Here is a 23,042-nt window from a genome sequence, read left to right on the forward strand (position 1 = left end):
GTCTGCGGATAGTGGGTGGTGCTATGCCTATGATGGGGTAGATGATGTCTGTGGGAGTTGGTTTGAGGCATCCTGTGGCAATACGTACAGTTTCGTTTACGGCGACGTCAACTTGCTTAGTGTGAGCAGAGTTCCTCCAAACTGGCGCCGCATATTCCGCTGCTGAGATACTCAGCACCAGACCCGTGGTGCGCAAAACATGTGGTTGAGCTCCCCACGATGAACCTGTTAGCTTCCGCAGTATGTTGTTCCTGGCACAGACCTTTTTTTTAGTGTTGTGACAGTGCTGCTTAAAAGTAAGTGCTCTGTCCAATGTTACTCCCAGGTATTTTGGGCTGTTTGTATTTGATTTGACTGAACGATATGAATGAGTCAACCATGCCATGCCATACCATGAAAACCAAACTGCAAAATTTTGTATGTCTTTAGCAGAGGTTCTTTTGGTTGGTCCAAACAGAAAGAGGAGGGCAAAAAAGTGAGAGTCATTGTTAGAAAAATGAGCCTCATACCTCAAAAAGCAGAAAAATATACAAGCCTCGTCCAAAACCAGGTTTAGACAAGAGATACAATGAATATAATCACTAGCCCACCAGGGATGACATTTTGCCACCACAAACATATCAGTATGAGCATGGCAAGAAGAGAAGTGCATAAACTGAACCAGTATATCTGCCTTACAAAGGGAAGAGATTCTTTTAAAATGTCAGTGAAGTGAAGCAGTCTGCACCATGTCTTTGTATTACGGAGGTTATAAATTTGTTTCGCTTACTACATTTTGTGCCATAAAATATAAATACTAAAGTAGTTGTGGCTTCTAAGGGGCATATAAATAATTTCAGATCAGACATTAAAAAAAAAAGTATTAGGAGTGCAGTTCCTAAATCTTCTCACAACATTTTAGATAAACACCATTTTTTTTACTGTATACTCGAAGGGACCTAAGCAGGGGTTATCCTTGATTCCTTTGAAATGCTATATGGCTATCTGTCAGACTTCTGATGCTATTAGGTAAGTGACCAAAGACTTTTGTGGCAGCATAATTTACCACCTTCTGAGCCAAAGTTAGATTTAACTTTGAGTAGTGAAGATCATCCTTTCTCTTAGTGCTGTAGCCATATACACTGCTATTACTTTTGAAATCATTCGGATTGTGAATGTATATATTGTGAGGCTACAATGAAGATCCCTAGCTCTTTAAATAAGTGTCTGTAGGATGATCTTGGATGAGCTCCAGCAATTATTCTGATTACACACTTTTGTGCAATGAACACACTTTTATTCAATGATGAGTTACCCCAGAATATGATGCCATACAAAAGCAGAGAACGAAAATAGGCATGGTAAGCTAATTTACTGAGATGTATATCGCCAAAATTTGCAATGACCCTAATAGCATAAGTAGCTGAACTCAAATGTTCCAGCAGATCTTCAGTGTGTTTTTTCCAGTTCAACCCCTCATCAATGCACACACCTAGAAATTTTGAATATTCTACCTTAGCTACCGATTTCTGATTGAAGTCTGTATTTATTAATGGTGTCATTCCATATACTGTGTGGAACTGTATATATTGTGTTTTGTCAAAGTTTAATGAGAGCCCATTTGCAGAGAACCACTTAATGATTTTCTGAAAAACATCATTTACAATTTCATCAGTTAATTCTTGTCTGCTGGGTGTGATAGCTACACTTGTATCATCGGCAAAAAGTACCAGCTTTGCATCTTCGTAAATATAGACTGGGAAGTCATTAATATATATTAAGAACAACAGAGGACCCAAGACCGAACCGTAGACTAGTTTGATTAAACCACATTTTCCCACGTGGATTCGGTTACCTCTTGTCATAGGCTGAAATAAAAATTTCCTACCCACTGTCCTTTCCATTCCTTCTACTGTGGAATACTGTCACACATCTAGTCTATGATATACATCAGGGCTAGCTGTGGCTTGCCAAACCACATGAGAGCCAGATTTGTGGTCTGTGTGTAGGACAAGGCAAGGCCTATCTCAGCTTTCTTGGCCCTTCTCAAAAGTATCCATTACAGTGCCAAATTTTGTTTAGTATTATGGCATGGTATTTTTAGGTCAGCACAACTCTCTTCAGTGTGGCAGAATTGTGGTGTCAGTACTGTTTAATCTTCACCATTTGTTCATGGTGTGAAGGACATTCACACGTCCAGTGGCTGTTTGCAAAGAAAGAGGCAGTCCAGTGATTTGTCAGTGCAAGCCTTTAAAAATGAGTGGGAATGGCAGAAAGAGGTATGAGAATTCTCAATATCTTTTATGCAGTTGCATAGTTTTCAGTTACTACAAATTTGCTATGAAATGACATTACATTACCATGAAGAAAGAATTTAAAGATTTACTTGACAATGATAGAGCAGAAATTACAGTGATCAACAGACTAGATTCATTGTTTTATCCAGCAAGGAGCTCTTTGCACAAATTTTGCAGGCATTGAAGCACAAGAAAAAATTGGTGGTACAAACAGAAATATTTCTAAAGTTGCATACATTATTTGTGCAATAGTTTTTGATAGCACTGAACAAAGAGTACATTGTTTAAGTCAAGGGGCATGCCTGGAATGATTTTTCAATTTAAAACCTGCCGTCATTGAATTTATGAAGGAAAACAGAGTGCAGGGATGAAAATGACATCCAGAATGGATTGCAGACCACACTCTTTAAGTGAACTTGACTGCGCACTGCACACAATAAGACATTGCAAGGTGAGAAATAACTTACTTATGATTTGATGAGGATGCATTTAAAAACTAATTCACATTTTAGAAGGGACAAATTCCGACAAACACAATCCAATTGCCTTAGCTCATTGACCGTAAATAAAAAACAAGGTTTGAAGAATACATTATGGCCTTCACAGAATCAGGTTTTATAAATGTTTTGAGGACATTGCCAACCTTACATCTGCTTTAGATCTGTTTTCAAGAGCATTTGTTGTTTCAGTTAAAACCGTCCTTGTGCACTTGCAGATGTAAGTCATTGATCTGCAATGTAATTCCCATTTTAAAGATATTTCCTTTTATGTTAAAGCTGTTCAGGACATCTACATTGGTTCCCTCAGGTAGAGTTTCCATGTCTCCATAATGAGGTTGCAAAAGCGGTACAATATTTTGGTCAGCATATGTGTGTGAATCAGCTTTTTTCAATTAATGAACTAAATAAGTCGCAATTACATGGCAACTTGAGTGTGAAAATCTGTGGAATTGTCTGCTCCTGTCCGTATGCCAACAGTTTGTACCAGATAAGTTATAATATGTCTTCAGCATGCCCAAAATAAATAATACTGAAAATTTGTTTAGTTTGTGACCTATATTGTTGAGAAATTTGAAACATGAAACCAAGTCTGGTGCAGTGCAACTGTATTGGCAAATAAATTTGAAGTTTCCACCTTTCCCACTCACAGCACAGCATGGCATGGTGATGGGAGAAGTATGTAGCCAGGATGAACACTATGCCACATGAGCCAAGACACAGCTCATGAGCTCTAATTCTTGGACACCCTTGATGTGCACCCCTGTCCATATCTATGCCACTCCTGTTCCCAGCTCCTGCACCAGGTGTCGTATTCTCGAGGAAGACCCCCGTGTAAGACTTCTTCCATACAACTGTATAACATCTTCAATTTGAGCCCTGTCACTAGAACTGCATAATCCAGAAGAGTAATGGTCACCTGTGAAAGTTAGCAAGCCATTTACCAATTCGGCAGTGGTCACTGCATAGTGTTCTATGTTGATGTAACACCAAAGCAACTATCCACCTGAATGAATTGCCAACTCCAAACTATGACCAAAGACCAAGTGGATTGCTACATTGTGGAGCATGCCATTCAGTGTAATATGATAGAATTAAACAGCTTCAAAACCTTAGAGACCCAGATCACCATCTACTTTCCACCATCTTCCTTCAACACAAGGTTGTCTGAATTCCACTGGTTGGAATTTCCGGTCCTATGTAGCCTTCATTCTGGCACTCTTGCTGACATCCGCTAGTTCCTGTTTGCCACCTGCCTCTATCACCTTTCTTTTCCTAATTGTGTGCAATAGGCCGCATGATGTGCAACTTTATTCCCAATGTCCATGGCGAGGTCCATCTTAGCAACCATGACACCGTGCAGCGCAGTACAGGTGGGCCCAACAACATGGCAAGTGGACCGCTTAGGATTGGCATCACATTCTCTTCACCAACGAGTGTCGAATATGCCTTATACCAGACAATCGTTCGAGAAGTGTTTGGAGGCAATGCGGTCAGGCTGAACACCATAAGAGACACTGTCCAGTGGGTGCAGAAGCTGGAGGTTCCCTGCTGTTTTGGGGTGGCATTATGTGGGGCCAATGTATGCTGCTGGTGGTCATGGAAGGCGCCGTAACTGCTGTACGATATGTGAATGCCATCCTCTGACCAATAGTGCAACCATATTGGCAGTATATTGGCGAGGCATTAGTCTTCATGAATGACAATTCGCGCCCTCATCATGCATATCTTGTGAATGATTTCCTTCAAGATAACGACATAGCGCGACTAGTGGCCAGCATGTTCTCCAGACATGAACCATATTGAACATGCCTGGTATAGATTGGAAAGGGCTGTTTATGAACAACATGACCCATCAGCCACTCTGAGGGATCTACTCCAAATCACCATTGAGGATTGGACATTCTGGACCAACAGTGCCTTGATGAACTTGTGGATAGTATGCCATGACGAATACAGGCATGCATCAATGCAAGAGGACGTGCTACTGGGTATTAGAGGTAACAGTGCCTACAGCAATCTGGACCACCACCTCTGAAGGCCTTGCTGTATGGTGGTACAACATGCAATGTGTGGTTTTTATGAGCAATAAAATGGACAGAAATGGTGTTTATATTGATCTCTATTCCATTTTTCTGTACAGGTTCCGGAACTCTCAGAACTGAGGTGATGCAAAACTTCTTTTGGTGTGTGTATTACTGCCGTATAAGATAAAATGTTATGTAATGTTCATGATGTTTTTGGGCAATATTATGTAATAATGATATATTAGATGTTAATTATTGGATGGTAGTAACAATCTTTAGGAAAATATGATGTTTTAATTTTTCTTTACTGTCCATAAACGTTTAGATACAGTGTTAGCAATAGATAACTATTGCAGTACAATTGTTTATTCCAAGTCAGACCTTAATAAACTTCAAATGTTAGGTGTTAAAATAATTTTTAGTTATTGTTTGTAATTTTTTCCTTTGGTCCTCTTTCAGTTGCTGGCTACAGGAACCGAACATTTCAATTCAAAACCGAAGAAAGGTATCCAGTTTCTGCAAGACCACCATCTTCTCTCAACACCACTTGATCCTCAAGAAGTTGTCCAGTTCTTACGCGAGAATCCTCGCCTGGATAAAAAAATGATAGGCGAATACATAAGCAATAGAAACAATCTCCAGGTCTTGGACAGTTTTGTAAAGTGAGTGATTATAGCACTTTTTAGGTAATGACAGTTACTAATACTCTATTGTGTCAGGCACAGGACTTGTAACTGATGTGTTGAACATTTGTAAAGACATACATGATGCAGGATTTTTCAGCTGTCATCATCTTCATTAAAACTTTCATGAGTAAGTGAAGATGTTGGTAAGTGAAGATGTTGGTAAGTGAAGATGTTGGTAAGTGAAGATGTTGGTAAGTGAAGATGTTGGTAAGTGAAGATGTTGGTAAGTGAAGATGTTGGTAAGTGAAGATGTTGGTAAGTGAAGATGTTGGTGAGTTATGATACAGACAAATATTTCTGCCACTCTTGGAAGTGGCCCCTCATCAGGATGATATATTTATGATTTGGGAAGGGCTTGTCTCAGGTTTTATATAGTCTTATCACAACCATATCTCTTATCCTTGTTGTGAAGGCGAAAGTATAGTTAGGTTGTCAATAAAATTCTTCTGGATTTGTGAGCGCATTGTCAACTATAAAATTCCAACATTTCGGCCTTCCTCAGGATGTATTGCTAACTGTAGTTAGCAATGCACTCTGAGAAAGGCATCTAGCAGTGGTCACCGAAATGTTGGAATTTAATAATCGACAATGTGGTCACAAATCCAGAAGAATTTTATTGACTGTTACAATGGCCACGGAAGCCTACATTTACATATAGTTCGGTAGTGTGTGTGATGTTTTGCTAATGTGGTATGCTATCTAAACAGAGAATTTCCACATTGCGCTCGTTACACAAACTGAATACCCCATATTAATGAGACAGGCTACTTGAAGGTGAAATTGCAGAATCTACGATAATCTTTTGGAGTCTGAGGGGGCATCAGTTCAATCTACCAAACCAGCAGAAAAGTTGTGAGAGGTATTAGGATCCATGAAGGATGCTGCAGACAAGCTGCACATGCGGCCCCCCCCCCCCCTCCCCCCTGCCCACCACACACACCTGAGTTTGGGGTGGTCTGCGAGTGCTGCTTAGTATACATTGGTGAGGCACGATGAGTCATTAACACATTCCTAATGGAATGCTAGGACAACACAGCAAGACAGCAGTAGCACGATATTATAATATGTGTGGCAAAGCTATACAGATCTGGGTAACTTGTGTACTGGCAAGGCAGACTTTTACCGTTAAGGGCAGGACTGGCCACTGCATGCCAGACTTCACACATGCAGTGTGGGCTGGCCAAGCCTGGCTTGTCACTCAGCATTGCTTGATCCTTCTCAGAAGTACCTGGAACAGCATGACATTTCATTTAGCATTGCAGTTGCGGTATTTTTCAGGTGTCACAAATCTCTTCAGTTCAGCAGAATTGTGCTGTCAGCACTATTTAACCTTCGCTATTTGTTTGTGGTATGAAGGACATTCACTGGTGCAGTGGCTGTTTCCACAAAGGTGGCAGTCTAGCGATCTATTGTAGGAATCTTGACAGGTAGTGTACATTTACTATGAAATGACATTGCAGTACCATGCAGAAAAAATTTAAAGATTTAGACAACAATGAAAGAGCAAAAAATTACAATGATCAACAGACAAGATACATCATTTTGCACATAATAAAGTACTTTGTGCTAAATTTGCAGGCCTGGAGCCCGTGAAGAAATTGGTAGTAAGAACAGTAAAATTTCTGCATTATTTCATTGTCTGTTGCAACAGTTTTCAGTGGAACTAAAGGGAGAGTATGGAGACTTTGATATATTACTGCAAAGTACACTGGTTAAGTCAAGGGGTATCACTGGAATGATTTCTCAATTTAAGACTTTAATTTTTTGAAGGAAACAGGGGTGCAGGAGTGAAAACTAGAACATTTGGAATGGAGTGCAGACTTCACATTTTAAGTGGACTTGTCTACAGACTGCAAAGTAACTTTTTTCTGATTTAATGGCAATGCATTTAAAAAGAAAATCTCATTATAGAAGTGGCACATTCTGACAAGGACAGTCCAGTTCCCTAAGCTCACTGGCATTAAAGAAAATGAAAGGTTTGAAGAAGTCAGTGTGGCCTAGACAGAATTATAAAGAAAGTTTTACAAAGCTTTGAGAATATTGTCAGTCTTATATCTGTTTCCAAGCTGTTTTCATTTGCCATTTCAATTGAAAACATTTCTGTGCATGTGCAGATGTAACTGATAGACCGCAGGGTAATTCCAATTATCACAAATCTTTTTATGTTGAAACTGTCCTAGACATCTACATTGCTTTCCTCAGGTAGTTTCCATAGCTCCATAATGAGTTTACAAAAGTGCTACAATATTTTGATCTACATATTTGTGTGAAAGGCCTTTTTTGGATTATGAAACTAAATTACGTGACAGTTACTTGGTAATTTGAGTGCGGAATTCTGTGAAACAGTCTGCTTCTGCCCGTGAGCCAGCAGTTTGTTCCAGATAAAAGTTATGTCTTCAGTGCACCAAAATTAATTAAATGATATTAAAAATTTGTGTTGTTGTGGCCTGTGTTGTTGTGGCCTGTGTTGTTGTGGCCTGTGTTGTTGTGGCCTGTGTTGTTGTGGCCTGTGTTGTTGTGGCCTGTGTTGTTGTGGCCTGTGTTGTTGTGGCCTGTAAAATATAAAACCAAGTAGCATGCAGTGCAACTGCACTTCATTTAAATGCAGCATGTTCGCAGTTTCCCCTTTTCCTCCTCCTTGCACTCAGACAGCATGGCTTGGCGGTAGGGGGAATGTGAAGCAACGCTGAGTGCTTTGGCACTCGTGCTCGGATATGGCCTGCAAGCCAAAATATTGGCCGCCATAGTTAAGAAAAAGATACTAGAGATGATTGAGTTTGTTAAGTAGCATTCTATTAGGAATTATGATAAAGGGCACAGACTACAATCATCTTGACTGCTAGCAGTAGCTGGCCTGCACACAGATGACATCCACGAGGCTGTCCCGCCAAGCATTCAAGCGTGGCAATAAAACTTAATAGCGGAAGGCATGGAACAGACTGTGTCGTCGGTGCCTCCAGGCACTGCTGGAGCAGGTCTCTTTCCCTGTACTGGTTTGGCCCTCTATCATCTGTCAGCCTACAGGAATTAAAATCATAGACTAGTGTTAATAAAATACACGCTGCTGCCACTCAACCAGAAATTGAGTCAGTGATGTTCTTGATGAATTATCATTAGGAGCAATGTGAAATAACACTAGATAATATCTGAATGTAACAATGGTCTGATTCTAAATGTACCACACTGATGGAAGTCACCTGCAATGTTGCCAAATTGTTGATCTAATAACAACATGATGATGGGGTCAAGTGCTCGTGACTATTATATTGAAGTTAGTGTTATTATATCAATATATTCAGCATGTATTGTTTTCTTTTCATTTTGTTTTTGCTTTATTTGTTTCATCGTAAAAAGACTCCAGACGCAGGAACTATTCTACAGCAACATGTAATCTTAACACAATATTTAGTCTTGGCACTTTATATGTGAGTATGTTATTGTGACAGTCTTGTAGCAGTCTACTTGATTATGTGATCTGTGGTTTGTTAGTCTCAGAACATACATAATCTGAGTCTTTTGGTTTAGGTTTGGTGTTTGTGTGTTCTAATATGATCTGTTACAAATACTTTATTTCGCTCCTGTTTTCTTTTATCTTTTTTTCCATTGAAAATAATTTTGTATGTACTGTCTTTTAAGCTTTTAGGTTAGGAATTTTCTTCCTCAATTAGTTCATTTGTCTATGATTAAATATGTATTTCAGTTTTTGCTTTCCTATTTTACACTGTAAATATTCGTTATATACGGGTTCAATCCTGCGACCTCTGTTTTCAGGCACTTGCTGTACTTCTAGACCACCAGGCGTGGCGTTTACTGTGAATAAGTATATTTAAGAGCAAAATGGAAATACTTGTCAGGATATCAACCAGTATTTAATTGTTTTTATTTCTATGTCTGTACCTACTTGTCACACTTAGAAGTATTGTGACTGAAAATACTTAGTCACTCTGTAGCAGGAAATTAGTACTTACTTAGTAAATGTCAGTCACCACTCCATAGCTCACTCATTTAATTTTCTTAATTTTATCTAAAAATGATCAGTAATAACTTATCATACTGTCAAAGGTAAAATTATGGAAAGGAATTAGCCTTTTATTTTCTTAGTAATTTGTGTAACACCATGACACAAATTGAAAAGTGAAAATAGTATTTATAGACATGAACTTCTGAGTATGACAAGTGTATAATTGTTGTCATAATCATGATCACTATCCAGCATAATCATTATGTACTTGTCAGGCTCGAAAGTATGACAACTAAAAATACTGTGGTCACTGTGCAGTACATGTTACCTTGTTACAGAAATGACTTCAGGAAAACAAGACTGATTCCAGGCCCTAATTCTCCCTGTAACCATCTGTACAAATGTTATCCGTCAAGAATTAGATTAGATGTTCTTTTTGTTCCAGTATATCCATAGTGAGGATACTTCTATTACTACCAACCATTGTGACAAACATATGGTAATCAGAGAAACAAGATTTCTTTTCTTGCTTTGCAGCTCACATATTTGGTGCTGTCTTTAATCATTCATGTCTACTTTCACTGTTCCTAGGAGAAAACGGACCTCTCCTGTCGATCTTTATTACTTGCCAGTTCCGTATCAGTTACTAGAAATGTCTACCTTCATTGTTCTAGGAGAAAATGTACCTCTGCTGCTGATCTTAATTAGTTATCAGTTCCACATCAGTTACTAGAAATGTGTTGGTGGTAATTCACAGTGAGGGCCAATGTGTGAAGTTGCTCCATCATATACACATGGTTGTCTTCTTCTGCATAAAAACTGCTACAGGTTTTTTTAATAAGTGGGAGCTATCTCCTACAAATTCGTTTCTATCATGATTGTGTAGGTGAAAGATTTGTCTGTAGTATGTTTGTGCTTTACATTTAATTTTAATGGAGTCCCTTTCCTTTTCTGGACATAATGTACAGTACTTCATCATTTTTTTAAATTACAGTTCTTGTCAGCCTTATTCTTTCCATTTCATTACTGAATTATATAGTGTTCTCATAACCAGTGAAGGATGGTTTCTTTGTCGTTGTTGTTGTTGTTGCTGCTATTCTTTTTCTTTTTTTCCCCCTTTTTCCTTGCAATACACCTTCCACCTTCTTTATTAACAGTAGTTATTAGTCCTGTACCCTTCCCCCTAAAATCCAGGATCCTCTACTTGAATCATAAAACATTGTGATGCCTTAAACAATGGTTGTGTTGTATCCTTTGGATCTTGTGAGTGTCAGTTCCCTCCTTTCTTGGTGGCGGAGGGGAGTGAGGGGGAGTGAAGAGGTTTTAAACTGTATGTCCATGGTAATTTGAGCTTTCATTTCTAAAACTCTAAAACATATTTCTTTGCTGCTTTTGTTTCTGAGTGAGACTTTCTGCTTTGTTAGGATTTCCTTTAACTTTAATTCATACTTCAATGTTAGAAAAACATTCTTAAAAATTTTAATGTAATTCTAATATTCTGTAAATGAAACCTGTTTTTAAATACATTTCTTTCATTTCAAAAAGGATCTGAAGGGATGTGAACAAAAATATTCAAAGACTAGTGCTGTAGAAAAGTGCAAGAATAACTGATAAAAACAATTCAGAGGAAAGGGCTCTTAGTTACAAACATGGAAGTTTCTGAGATTAATACATTCTTTTATTGTGATTATTATGATGCTACCATGTTTTTTGTATTATTCACAGATCTTTCGACTTCTCTGATATGCGAATTGATGAAGCTTTGCGTATGTACTTGGAAACTTTCAGGCTACCAGGAGAATCCCCACTTATATCATTAATTATGGAGCATTTTGCAGAACATTGGCATGTGAGTGTTAAAATGTCATGGCTACCATATTAAAATTCATAAATAGAGTGCCATCTCTAAAGCAAATAGCTTCATTATTGGTGGATAATAATTTACAGAAATGCAATGGTGAACCATTTGCAAATGCAGATGCTGCATTCACGTTGGCATATGCAGTAATAATGTTGAATGTTGATCAGCACAATTATAATGTGAAGCGTCAAAATAACCCCATGACATGTGAAGAATTTAAAAGGAATCTGAAAAAAGTGAATGGTGGGGAAGACTTTGATCAAGAAATGTTGGACGACATATATAAAGCTATCAGGTAAGCTCCTCTCTCTCTCTCTCTCTCTCTCTCTCTCTCTCTCTCTCTCTCTCTCTCTCTCTCTCTCTCTATTAATCAGTGTTGGTCATGTTGGTCAGTTGAAAGCTTAAACAATATGAATAATTAAATTGTTGATGAATACTATGGCAATTATTACCTTTGTGTTTCTGATTTTGTTAAAGATCTGAAGAAATTGTTATGCCAGCGGAGCAAACAGGATTAGTAAGAGAGAATTATCTATGGAAAGTTTTACTTCGAAGAGGTGCCAGCAAGGATGGTATTTTCATTCATTCTCCAAATGGATTGTTTGATCATGATCTATTCTCTCTCATTTGGGGCCCAACTGTGGCAGCATTAAGTTACATCTTTGATAAAAGCAATGATACAACCATATATCAGAAAGCAGTATCAGGATTTCGGTGAGCATTAAGTTATATGAAGCTCTATGGAACATACTGCAGTTAATTATAGTACATATGTATGAAATTAGTGATACAAATATGAATATAACTGCATTTGAAAAATATTTAGGTCAGGAAATAAGTTCACATTTGTTGATTACGAGTCCTCAGCTATTGTAAATTATCTGAAAGGTAACATTGTTCCACAGCTGGTTGATTATAAAAGGATGGTGTCCAATCAAATAGCTGTCGAATAATGTTGTTATATTTTCAGCATATCTGTAATATAGAACTGTGTAAAAATAAATTATATTTGTTATCCATTTGATATTTTACTAAGCAAATTGCTTTACCATTGTGTACTCTACAGTTCGAAAGTGAAGTAAAGTAAAAGTAAAGACTAAAGAGTTATATACAATTTTAAGGTCACTTTTTGGTAATTTTAGATCAAACTTTGCATGTATCTGAATAGTTTTGTGAAGTGTTGATTATTTTTCACCCAATATGAAACACACCATCACATTTTGAAGTAAAATGTGCAACACTTAAATTGGTTGTAAGCTTTTGGTAATGTGTTGTTTACTTTCATTAATATTATAGACAGCACATAGACAACAGATCAGGATCCTCATTTTTTTTTTTTTTTTTTTTTTTTTTTTGTAAGTCATGTCATGTATGTGAAACTTTTCATCACACTTTGTAATTCAGTAAGCCTCTATTCATTAATTGCTGAAACTGCCCTTTTGATATGGAGAGGAAAAGATGCATCGTTTCTCATAATGGTATACTTATCAGTATGTAACAATCTGTGCTGCTTATGTCGAAAACTGCTTCCATATGCAGTAAAGTCAAGGGCAACTGTGGCCACTACTCATATAAAGACTGGTTGGATACATTCCTCACTGTCTTGTCTGTTTGGTGAGTGTCATTCAAGAGAAGAGAAAGCCACCCACCCCCACCCCCACCTGCCCATATATATGCTATTTCACATAGAAGACTACTTACAGACTGGTTCAGAGCATCGTATTCTTTACTGTTTCCATTATTTAGAGAGAACCAAAGATCACCCTATAGCCTGTTATTAAGTCACTTAGATGGTGAGAATTGAGGGGACTCTCCGAAATCAGGTGTGTTCTTCAGTGCAACTGCTGTAACTCTTGTGCCAGTTACATGTAAAAAAAAAAAAGTAAGTTTCAGATGAGATCAAGGTATTTTTTGGTACAGAATCCAAATCTGCAATAAAAAGGGGAGGGGTGTTCCCATTTAAAAATAGTCATCCGCCGGTGGGTGGGAGGTGGTGTGGGTTAAGGGGCGGCCAGACCCTTCAAAAATATTAACTTCTCATCTCGAACATTTTTTAAACAATGCATATTTTTCAATATATTAAACAAACATCCTGTACACATTCTTAGAATTCTTTTATTGTTGCTATTTCAAAGATTCTGCCATTAACATTTAATGTGTCTTGACCCTTGGCTGCTTGAATCATTTATTGTCTGTGCGTCAGAGCTGTGCTCTCGTGGCAAGTATGGTAGCTGTCACTCTGTTTCATTTCAGAGTTCACAGGTCTTGCTACACCTCATGTTGCTCATATTAGAAATGAACAAAAACAAGCTTTAGAAACTTATTTTGGTATCAGTGCATACATTTGTTACTAATTTCCAAAGAAAAATGAAAGGGAATGAAAATTTTTACATATTAGTTATGTATCTCAGGACAAAGTATTAACTGATACCAGTTGCTGTAAAGCCTGGTCACCACAGAGAAAAATTGTGGCATGAGTCACTGCTGGAAATTTGACTGTGAATAAAGTGAAAAGATGCAGAAGACAAAGGGGTATACACAAGCTAAATCAGCATTTCAAGTCCCTGGCTTTTTGTAGAGGCAGATCATATAAGACTACTGTTAGAGGAAAAAAGTGACATGTTAGGAGTGAACTTCTGTCTGAACAGAAGAATTAATATTGCTAACTTCATCAACAGATGAAGAAAGATGGATTCAGCATTTTATTTACGTGATATAGGTTTTCCGTGCTTTCCCTAAAATGCCTGGATGGTTCCTTTGAAAGGGCGTGGTTGCCCAATCCTATGGGACCAATGACCTTGCTGTTTGGTCGCATCCGCTGAATCAACCAACCAACCAGCTTATTTTTATGGAGGGTATTTAGGCCTCTGATCAGACAGTAACAAAAACTTAATTTGGATGAGTTACTCAGAAAGAGAAGTAGCTGCATGCAAGGCATAAATTTAGATATATTTGAATGGTAAATGTGTGTGTTCATATTGGAGGTTCATCTAGATTAGAAACAGTTTTACATTTGATTCAGAATTGCTTGTGATAATTTTCCTTTGATTTAGAATCCACACCGGACTCTCATTTGGAAGGACTACAGTTCAAGCCCATGTATGGCTATCCAGATTTAGGTTTTCCACGAATTTCCTAAATTGCTCTAGGCAAATGCCTGGATAGTTTCTTTGAAAGGGCATGGCAGATTTCTTTCCTGATCACTGATACATTTTGATCTTGGCCTCAATCTCTAATGACCTTGATTTACAGTCATCTTATGGCTCTGAAACTTCTATTCCATCCCTTAGTCACAAATTGAATTTATTCCTCTCTAAGAGAGAGAGAGAGAGAGAGAGAGAGAGAGAGAGAGAGAGAGAGAGAGAGAGAGAGAGAGACCTCTTGTTCCTTTCAGATTAAACAGCACATGCACTGAAAATTATTAAACTTGTCAATACTTACTCTTCCTGTACATTGGTGTCAGGAAATTACTAACATTTCTCAGAAGTTGTTTTGTGAATTATGATGCAGACAAGTGAATTACAGTTTGGTTTCTGATGTGCTAGAAGTACAGAATCAGCTATAGTAGAAGTCACAATCCTCGGGTATTATTTTAAGACCAGTACTGTTCCTAATATAGACCTGGGGAAAAAATTCTCTTTGTTGATGACTGTGATATTATAGTCACTGAGAAAGCAAATGAAATCCTCAAGGAAGTTTACAATTAGTCAATAAGCAAAAAAGTGACACTGAACATAAAGAAAGCAAATGCCATGAATCTCAGTTTGAAGATGGAAAATGACATTGCTAAATTAAATGTAGATGGCACCTCCATAGACTGTGTAACAGATGCAAAATTTCTAAGAATGAACACTGATTCTTGGTTGAAGTGATGTGAACACACAGATGGTTACAAACAGAATGTCAACAACTTGTTATACCGTTCAGTGTGTAACAACCAGTATCTTTTAATTACATACTATTGATATGTACACTCAGTTCTTCTGCATCTACATACATACTCTGCAAGCCATTAAACGGAATATTGCAGAGAGTACCATGTACCACAGCTAGTCATTTTCTTTCCTGTTCCACTCTTAAATGGAGTGAGATAAAAATGACTGTCGACATGCCTCTGTACAAGCTCTACTTTCTTTTCCATGCAGAATTTATGCAAAATGTATGTTGATGGCAGCAGAATCATTCTGTACTCAGCCACAAATGCAAGTTCTCAAAATGTTCTCTGTAGTTTTATGTGAAAAGAACATTATCTCCCCTCCAGGGATTCCCGTTTGAGTTCACAAAACATCTCTGTAATACTCACGTGTTGATTATGATGCCGTTTCATATCACTTTGCAAAGTTATGCCTAGATGTTTAATTGATGTGACTGTGTCAAGCAGCACATTACTAATACTGTATTCGAACATTACAGGATTGCTTTTTTGTACTCATCAACATTAACCTACATTTTTCTACATTTAGAACAAACTGCCACTCGTTACACCAACTAGAAATTTTGTCTAACTTGTCTTGTATCTCACTAAAATCACTCAAGGATGACAGCTTTCCATCACCACATCATCATCAGCAAACAGTCGTAAATTGCAGTTGACCCTGCCTGCCAAATCATTGATATCATATAGAGAATAAGAGCAGTCCTGTGGTACCTCCCTAGGGGTACACCTGAAGATACTCTTGTCTTTGCTGAACTTTCATCAATGAGGACAACACAATGGGTTCTGTTACATAACTAGTTTCCGAACTATCCAAATATCCTTATGCTTGGACCTTTGGCAACAGTCTGCAGTTGGGCACTGAGTTAAACGCTTTCAAGAAATCTAGGAATATGTAATCTGCCTGTCGTCCTCCATCCTCGTTTTTCAGGAAAGACCATGTGAGAAACGGCAAGCTGAGTTTCACACAAGCAGTGCTTTCTAAATCTTGGTTAATTCACTGGAAGAACCTTTTATGTCTCAAGGGAATTTATTATATTCAAACTCAGAATGTTTCCAAGAATTCTACAGCAAACTGAAATTAAGGATATTTGTCTGTAATTAACTGACATTAAGGATATTGGTCTGTAAATAAATGATAAGGATATTGGTCTGTAAATATTCTGATCCATTGTTTTACCTTGCTCATATGTAGGGGGGTCACATATGCTTTTTTTCCAGTTGCTTGGGGTCTTTGTTCTGAGTGAGAGATATATGATAAATGGTGTCAGTGTTGCAGAGTACTCTCTCTAAAATGAAATTGGAATTCCATTTGGATCTGGCAACTTACTTGTTTCAACTCTATGTTGCTTCTTTATGTGAGGGATGTGGGAATCTGTGTGATGGTCAAATGACAGTATGTTTGTATGATCCACCATTTCTTAAATGCAAAATTTAAAACTTCATCTTTCCTTTTGATGTATTCTGTTGCAACACTAGACTGGTTGGTTGCTTAGGGAAGACTGGTTGATGAGTGAGTACATAGAGACCTTCAACCTACATAGTGACTTTACATATAATCAGAATTTTCTTGGGTTCTTGGCAAGATCGGTTGGTGGTGTAAGTTGTTGAAAGCTACTTACATTGATCATCTTATGGAGATTGTGCATTCTTTTTTGAACCACTTGTGCCGCAGTTTGTTTTCTCAGCATTTTCCATATTTGATTATTAAACCATGGAGGGCCTGTTCGTCCTTAATCCACTTATGTGGCACATACATCTCCAGAGTGCGATTAACATTTTTTAACTTTGCCCATAGCTCCTCTATGGCCATCATATTGGAGCTAAAAGATGTTCATTTGCTGTCTAAGTGGGCTGCTAACAACTGCTTGTCGGCTTTTTCTAGCATAAATACTCTTCTAGCCTTCTTGATGAATTTATAACTTAACTATGATGACATGATCTCTAAACCCTGTCTCTATACTGACACTGTCGATAAGGTCAGGCCTGTTGGTAGCCACAAGGTCTAAAATATTTCTGTTGCATACGGCCAGTTGAGCTATTTCATCAGGGCAAGTTTTTGGGAAAATGTTAAAAATACTTTACAAGACTAACTGTACCACCTGCAATGAATCCATAGCCCTACCAGTCTATACTCAGTAGATTAAAGTCGCCTCCAAGTAATATTGCCTTTCAGAACTACTGGGTGTAGATTTCCATTGAATGATTCTAAAACTGTTACAGCGAAGTCAGGTGCTCAGTAAAAAATCCGATAATTAACTTGAGTTCACTTAGGCCTGCTACACGTGTCCAGATAACTTCAGACTCAATTTCGACCTTAGTAGACACAATATTTCTGTTGACAGCAATGAACGGTCGCTCTACTGTGATGTCTAATCTGTCTTTTCTATATATATTCCATACCTTGCTGAATACTTCGGGGCTTTGTACTTTGGGTTTCAGCCAGCTGTTGGTTCCAAGAATAATTTGAGTGTAACAACTTTCCTGAAGGGCAGAAATTCAGGAATTTGGTTACAGATATTTTGACAATTTACTCTTAAAATTTTGACATTTGAAGTGTGTGTACTTTGGTTCTGATCTGATTTCTCTCTGTGTATCAACTGGTGACTGTTCATCAGAGGCCCTCAAACTACTGTCTAGACTAAAGGACAGCATGTGCACTCCACAACTACTCTTTATCTGAGTAGCTACTTGTGTAGTGTACCCCTGATCTATCAAGGGGGGTCCTAGAATTCTTCACCACATAATGCAGGTCTATAAGTCTGCAGCCAAGACCATCACAGAATCAATGGACCCTTTTACTGAGACCCTCCACTTGGCTTGAAACCAATGGACACTGATCAGTTCTAGGAACGATGCTGCAAATTTTGAGCTCTGGTTATACTCTGTGTGCGATGCTAGTGGTGTTCACTTCTGCCAGCTGCCCATGTGAACTGAGTATGGTCTGAGCCCAAGTGACAGACATCATTGGTGTCGATGTGAGCCACAACTTGGGACGACTGCACACTGCATGGTCAGTAGCCACAGGCAGGGCCTTCTTCATATTTTGGATGAGATCACCCAGCAGACATGCCAAGCCCACACAGGCTTTCTTTCCATCCCTGGGCACTGTTTCCCTAAGGGACTCTGTGATAACTAATAAATCCCCCCGTCTTCATGCCTGCTCAGACCCTGCTGAAGGAGTGGCCACCTGTTTACTCACATGGTTAATTAGCAAGGCCACATGGCCAGCTTCCACATTGATTTTCTGCCTTGAGCGACGTAAATGCCATACAGCCCACAGCTCGGCCTGCAGTGAGTGTAGATCCCACATGATGGGTACACTGCAAGATTCCTTTGCAGTAGAGCCTATGGGTGAAACAAGTGACTCCTGAGGTGATCTATGCAATGCACCAGATGGTCCACCACTACTACACCCAGAGGCAGTGGCCTGCAAATGGCTGGCATGCTCACGAACTGTGGCCTTCTCCTCCTGTGTCTGCACGCAGTATGAACACACCCTATTGATCCTGCTAACTTAAGAATAAAACAAACAGAAAAAGCTAATTATGTAACTTGATAGTCTCCTGGAGCTTCGCAGCGGAGTCTAGCAGCTAATAGAGATAGGGTCAATGGTTACTGGCCATCTAAAACAAACAAGAGTACTGAGCTACACAATGTGGCTGTACACATTACTGTTACTAAAACCTCTCAGATAAAAAAATACTCAATGAGTTTATGAAATAACAATGTAGGAAAAGTTAGATTGGTACTTACCGTAAAGAAGACACATCAAGTTGCAGAAAGGCACGATTAAAAGACACTCAAATGTAGCTTTTGGCCACAACCTTTGCCTGTAAAAACACACGCACACACCTCATGCATACACGACCGCCAACTCCAGCATCTCGGCCTGGAATGCCTGCGTCTCAGACAGAATAAATCTCATTTCACAACTTGATTTTAGGAAATCATAGCCTTGTTGAAGTAGCTGATTAATACATGCAAGACCAGGATAATACTGAGAAGCAAGTGGTGTGCTCCAAAATTGTTTCTTTGGAGGGATCAGCTGTACCAGGATTGGATATGATGGCTTGAGAAATCTGCTTTTGAACTAGGCTGGTGAAGGCTGAGTTGAGAATGGCAGTGTATTGTTGAAAAGAGTTTGCATCTGAACAAATATGTTTGCCTCGGTTGCCAAGGCTGTATGGGAGGGAACGTTTGACATGGAAAGGATGGCAACTGTCAAAACATAAATATTGCTCCAGAATGAAATTTTCACTCTGCAGCGGAGTGTGCGCTGATATGAAACTTCCTGGCAGATTAAAACTGTGTGCCCGACCGAGACTCAAACTCGGGACCTTTGCCTTTCGTGGGCAAGTGCTCTACCATTACCTTCCAAACTTTACAGAAGCTCTCCTGTGAAACGAGATACTGGCAGAAGTAAAGCTGTGAGTACCGGACGTGAGTCGTGCTTCGGTAGCTCAGATGGTAGAGCACTTGCCCGCGAAAGGCAAAGGTCCCGAGTTCGAGTCTCGGTCGGGCACACAGTTTTAATCTGCCAGGAAGTTTCGTAAATATTGCTGTTTGTTAGTAGGTTTAATATGGACAGAGTTGTAGCTGTGCTTCAGTGAGGATGGGATCAGCATGAAGGAAAGTGACATGGTATTCAGAATAGGACCATGTGAAATTTAATTGGGAAAAGGTATTTAGAGATTCCAGAAATTTTAATGAGTCAGCCTCTCTGCAAGTCCATATGACAAAGATGACATCAATGTATCTAAACCAAACCAGGAGCTGAAGGCTTATGGATCCCAGGAGAGCCCCCTTAAAGTGGCCCACGAAAAGGCTGGCATGGATGCCATCTCCCTCTATACCTACATCACCCATGTACGTGGTTTGTTTGCTGCTGAAAATTTCTTCAGGCATTGCCTTCCTGATTCCAAACCTATGACATCCTTCTTGCTCACTTTAATCAACTTATACTTACCAATACTACAAACCACAGACAAGGAGGCATAGTCTACATGAAAATTTTGTCTGCAGTAAGTTTGAATATGTATATGGAATACAAGAGGCTAAAATAGTTCCCAATATATCTGCTTGTTTTAGATCCATGTGTTCCAACAGTGGAATGGATATACATTCTATGATTGTTAGAAATTCATCTCTTTACTGACTTTTTAATACCCAGCCTTCTAATATCCAAAATAGACTTTTATGCTTAGTGACATGTGTAATGATGTATTCTTTGTAAAAGTAGTAGTCAAACATCAGTCCTCTACTTCTAGCACTCTTACTTTTTGACCCCAATGGCTTTTGTTAATTTTTATGTGCTTTCTAACAAATGCTGCCTAATAGAAATGAATCATTAGTTCATATATGGGTAGGTAACTAGAAACTGGAAAGACAAATATTTTGTCCTAACTCTGTTAATGATTGATAATCATGTTTGCTTTAATTTCATGTGGAGTGATCAAATTGTCTGCAGTGTTTACAAACAGTCTGTGTCTGAATGTGTGATTCCTAGGATGTTAGGTAGGCAGAGACCTTAGCCCCTTCCAGGAGTTTAAAAAGCTGTTAAGTTTGTCCTAAATAAGCTTAAGATTTGTCTGCTTAGCTATGATATCTACATAGCATTGTCAAAATACTGTTCAAAATAACCCACTTGTCAGTGGGATCCACAGCTCTCTGCTTCTTGCTGACTACTACTTTTCAGCAACAAATCCAAGACCTTCTCTTCTTCTTGATGTTGAAATACAGTCAAACCTCAATATAACAAATTTCAGGGGACCATGAAAATTAAATTGTTGTACCAGTGTTATCGTTATGAGGTTTTTTATTGTTATTCTGACCAGGGAGCCATGTTTTCATGGCTGAGAAGTATATTACGATTAGATTAGATTCAGTTTTTGTTCCATAGACCCAAAAAAGTGATGATTCTCGTGGTGTGGAATATGTGAGAAAGTATAACATAAGAACATAAAGCATTTGAATATAATACTTACTACCCTGATCATTTGTCAGGAGATTGTCAAAATAGGTGAGTACAATGCAGTAAATTGGAACAGCTAATATTTACAGAATTAACTCGCTGTCAAAATGAAACATTATTATGCACTATTAATAAATTTATCATACACAAATTACCTAACATTGACTGTTGTGACCAAGTGCTGTCATAACTGAAATCTAACAGACATTTTTACTTAAGCTGGCGTAACAGTCTGTTAAGATCTTCATTTATAGAGTAGGAGGAGTTGCCTATCAAAAATTCTTTCAAACTCTGTTTAAGCCGTGCTCTATCTGAAACTAAGTTTTTAATGGTTGCTGGCAGTTTATTGAAAATGTGTATTCCTGTATATTGAGCCCCTTTATGGACCAAGGTAAGTGATTTTAGGTCTTTATGTAGATTGTTCTTATTCCTAGTAATGATACTGTGTATTGAGCTATTGGTTGGAAATAGAGATATATTTCTTACAACAAATTTCATTCACCATGCGGGGTAGCCAAGCGGTCTGAGGCACCTTGTCATGGTCTGCGCAGCTCCCCCTGTCAGAGGTTTGAGTCCTCCCTCGGTCATGGGTGTGTGAGTTGTCATTAGCTTATGTTAGCTGAAGTTAGATTAAGTAGTATGTAAGCTTAGGGACTGATGACCTCAGCAGCTTGGTCGCGTAAGACCTTACCACAAATTTCCCATTTCCAAATTTCATTCAGGAATAAATATACTGAGAAGCAGTGGTTAAAATAAAAAGTTCCTTGAACAGGTTTATACATAATCATCTTGAATCTATACCACAAATGATTCTTATCACACACTTGTGAACCCTAAAAACTTTTGATCTGTTTGATGAGTTACCCCAGAATATGATCCCATGTGATGTAATAAAATGAAAGCGAGTGGAGTATGCAAGTTTTTTTTTTGTATTTATATCTGTAGTACTTTTATGATTAAAAATAACATTAAAAGACAAATAATGAAACTCACTTTGTTCACTTCATTTACTAATACTGCACCTGTAGAATATCTTACTTTTGTGTACAGAAAAATTCACTTACTTTCCTTTGTTTATTATTTCTTAAATATTCTCTTGTGAATATTGTCTTTATCTCCTCTAATGCTATCAACTGCTAAGCTCGAAACACTGGGAATTGCAGATGTTACTTCTGGAATGGTTTCCAACTGACCTATTAGCTCCTTCAGAGGAAGGGGATTTGCACTTATCACATCACTGTCATCGTCAGAATCTTCAACAAGTGAATTACCCTTTAATCCTCGATGATAAATTCATCGGTATATGCTTCAAATACCAACACCTCATCATCCACTGACAGGTATTCAACTACTGAAGCATCTATGGTTTTACCAGTAGCTGCTGAATAAATCTCCAGATCACTTTGAATATCATCCTGTGTTATTTCATCCACCACAACATTTCTCACCAAAGTCTTCACTTTCAGAAATTCTTGCATTTCTCCAGCAGTTCACAATCTCATTCGGCTGTACGCTGTTCCAGGAACAAGCAATCATGTCACAAGCCTGCTTCACATTGAAATTGTAGGGATTGCTCACCTTTCTTTCAGGGTTTGCGATCATGTGTTGAACTAAATGTGAATGATATTTTGTCTTAAAGTTCTTAATTATCCCCATATCTTGTGGCTGAAGAATCGAAGTACAGTTCAGGGGGAAGTAGCATAGTTCAATGTTCTTGAATGCTGGAAAGTTGTTATGCACACTGCAATTATCCACCAGCAATGCAATTTTCTTATTCTTCATTAACATCTCTTTATCAGGCGAAAGCATTCACTCACTAAAAGGAG

General features: G+C 38.4%; 1 protein-coding gene across 2 annotated transcripts in view; it reads left to right on the top strand.

Annotated features, from left to right (window-relative positions):
- The window catches only part of LOC124777821 (Golgi-specific brefeldin A-resistance guanine nucleotide exchange factor 1), a 311,144-nt gene that overhangs the window by 101,827 nt on the left and 186,275 nt on the right, over positions 1 to 23,042 (top strand). For both annotated transcript variants that reach the window (XM_047253343.1, XM_047253342.1), the window contains exons 14-17: positions 5,260 to 5,462; positions 11,173 to 11,296; positions 11,395 to 11,603; positions 11,786 to 12,022. In XM_047253343.1, the coding sequence (XP_047109299.1) occupies positions 5,260 to 5,462; positions 11,173 to 11,296; positions 11,395 to 11,603; positions 11,786 to 12,022 (773 nt within the window). The remainder of the gene's footprint in view (positions 1 to 5,259; positions 5,463 to 11,172; positions 11,297 to 11,394; positions 11,604 to 11,785; positions 12,023 to 23,042) is intronic.

The sequence above is a fragment of the Schistocerca piceifrons genome, chromosome 2 (genome assembly GCF_021461385.2).
Source record: "Schistocerca piceifrons isolate TAMUIC-IGC-003096 chromosome 2, iqSchPice1.1, whole genome shotgun sequence".
Taxonomy (NCBI): domain Eukaryota; kingdom Metazoa; phylum Arthropoda; class Insecta; order Orthoptera; family Acrididae; genus Schistocerca; species Schistocerca piceifrons.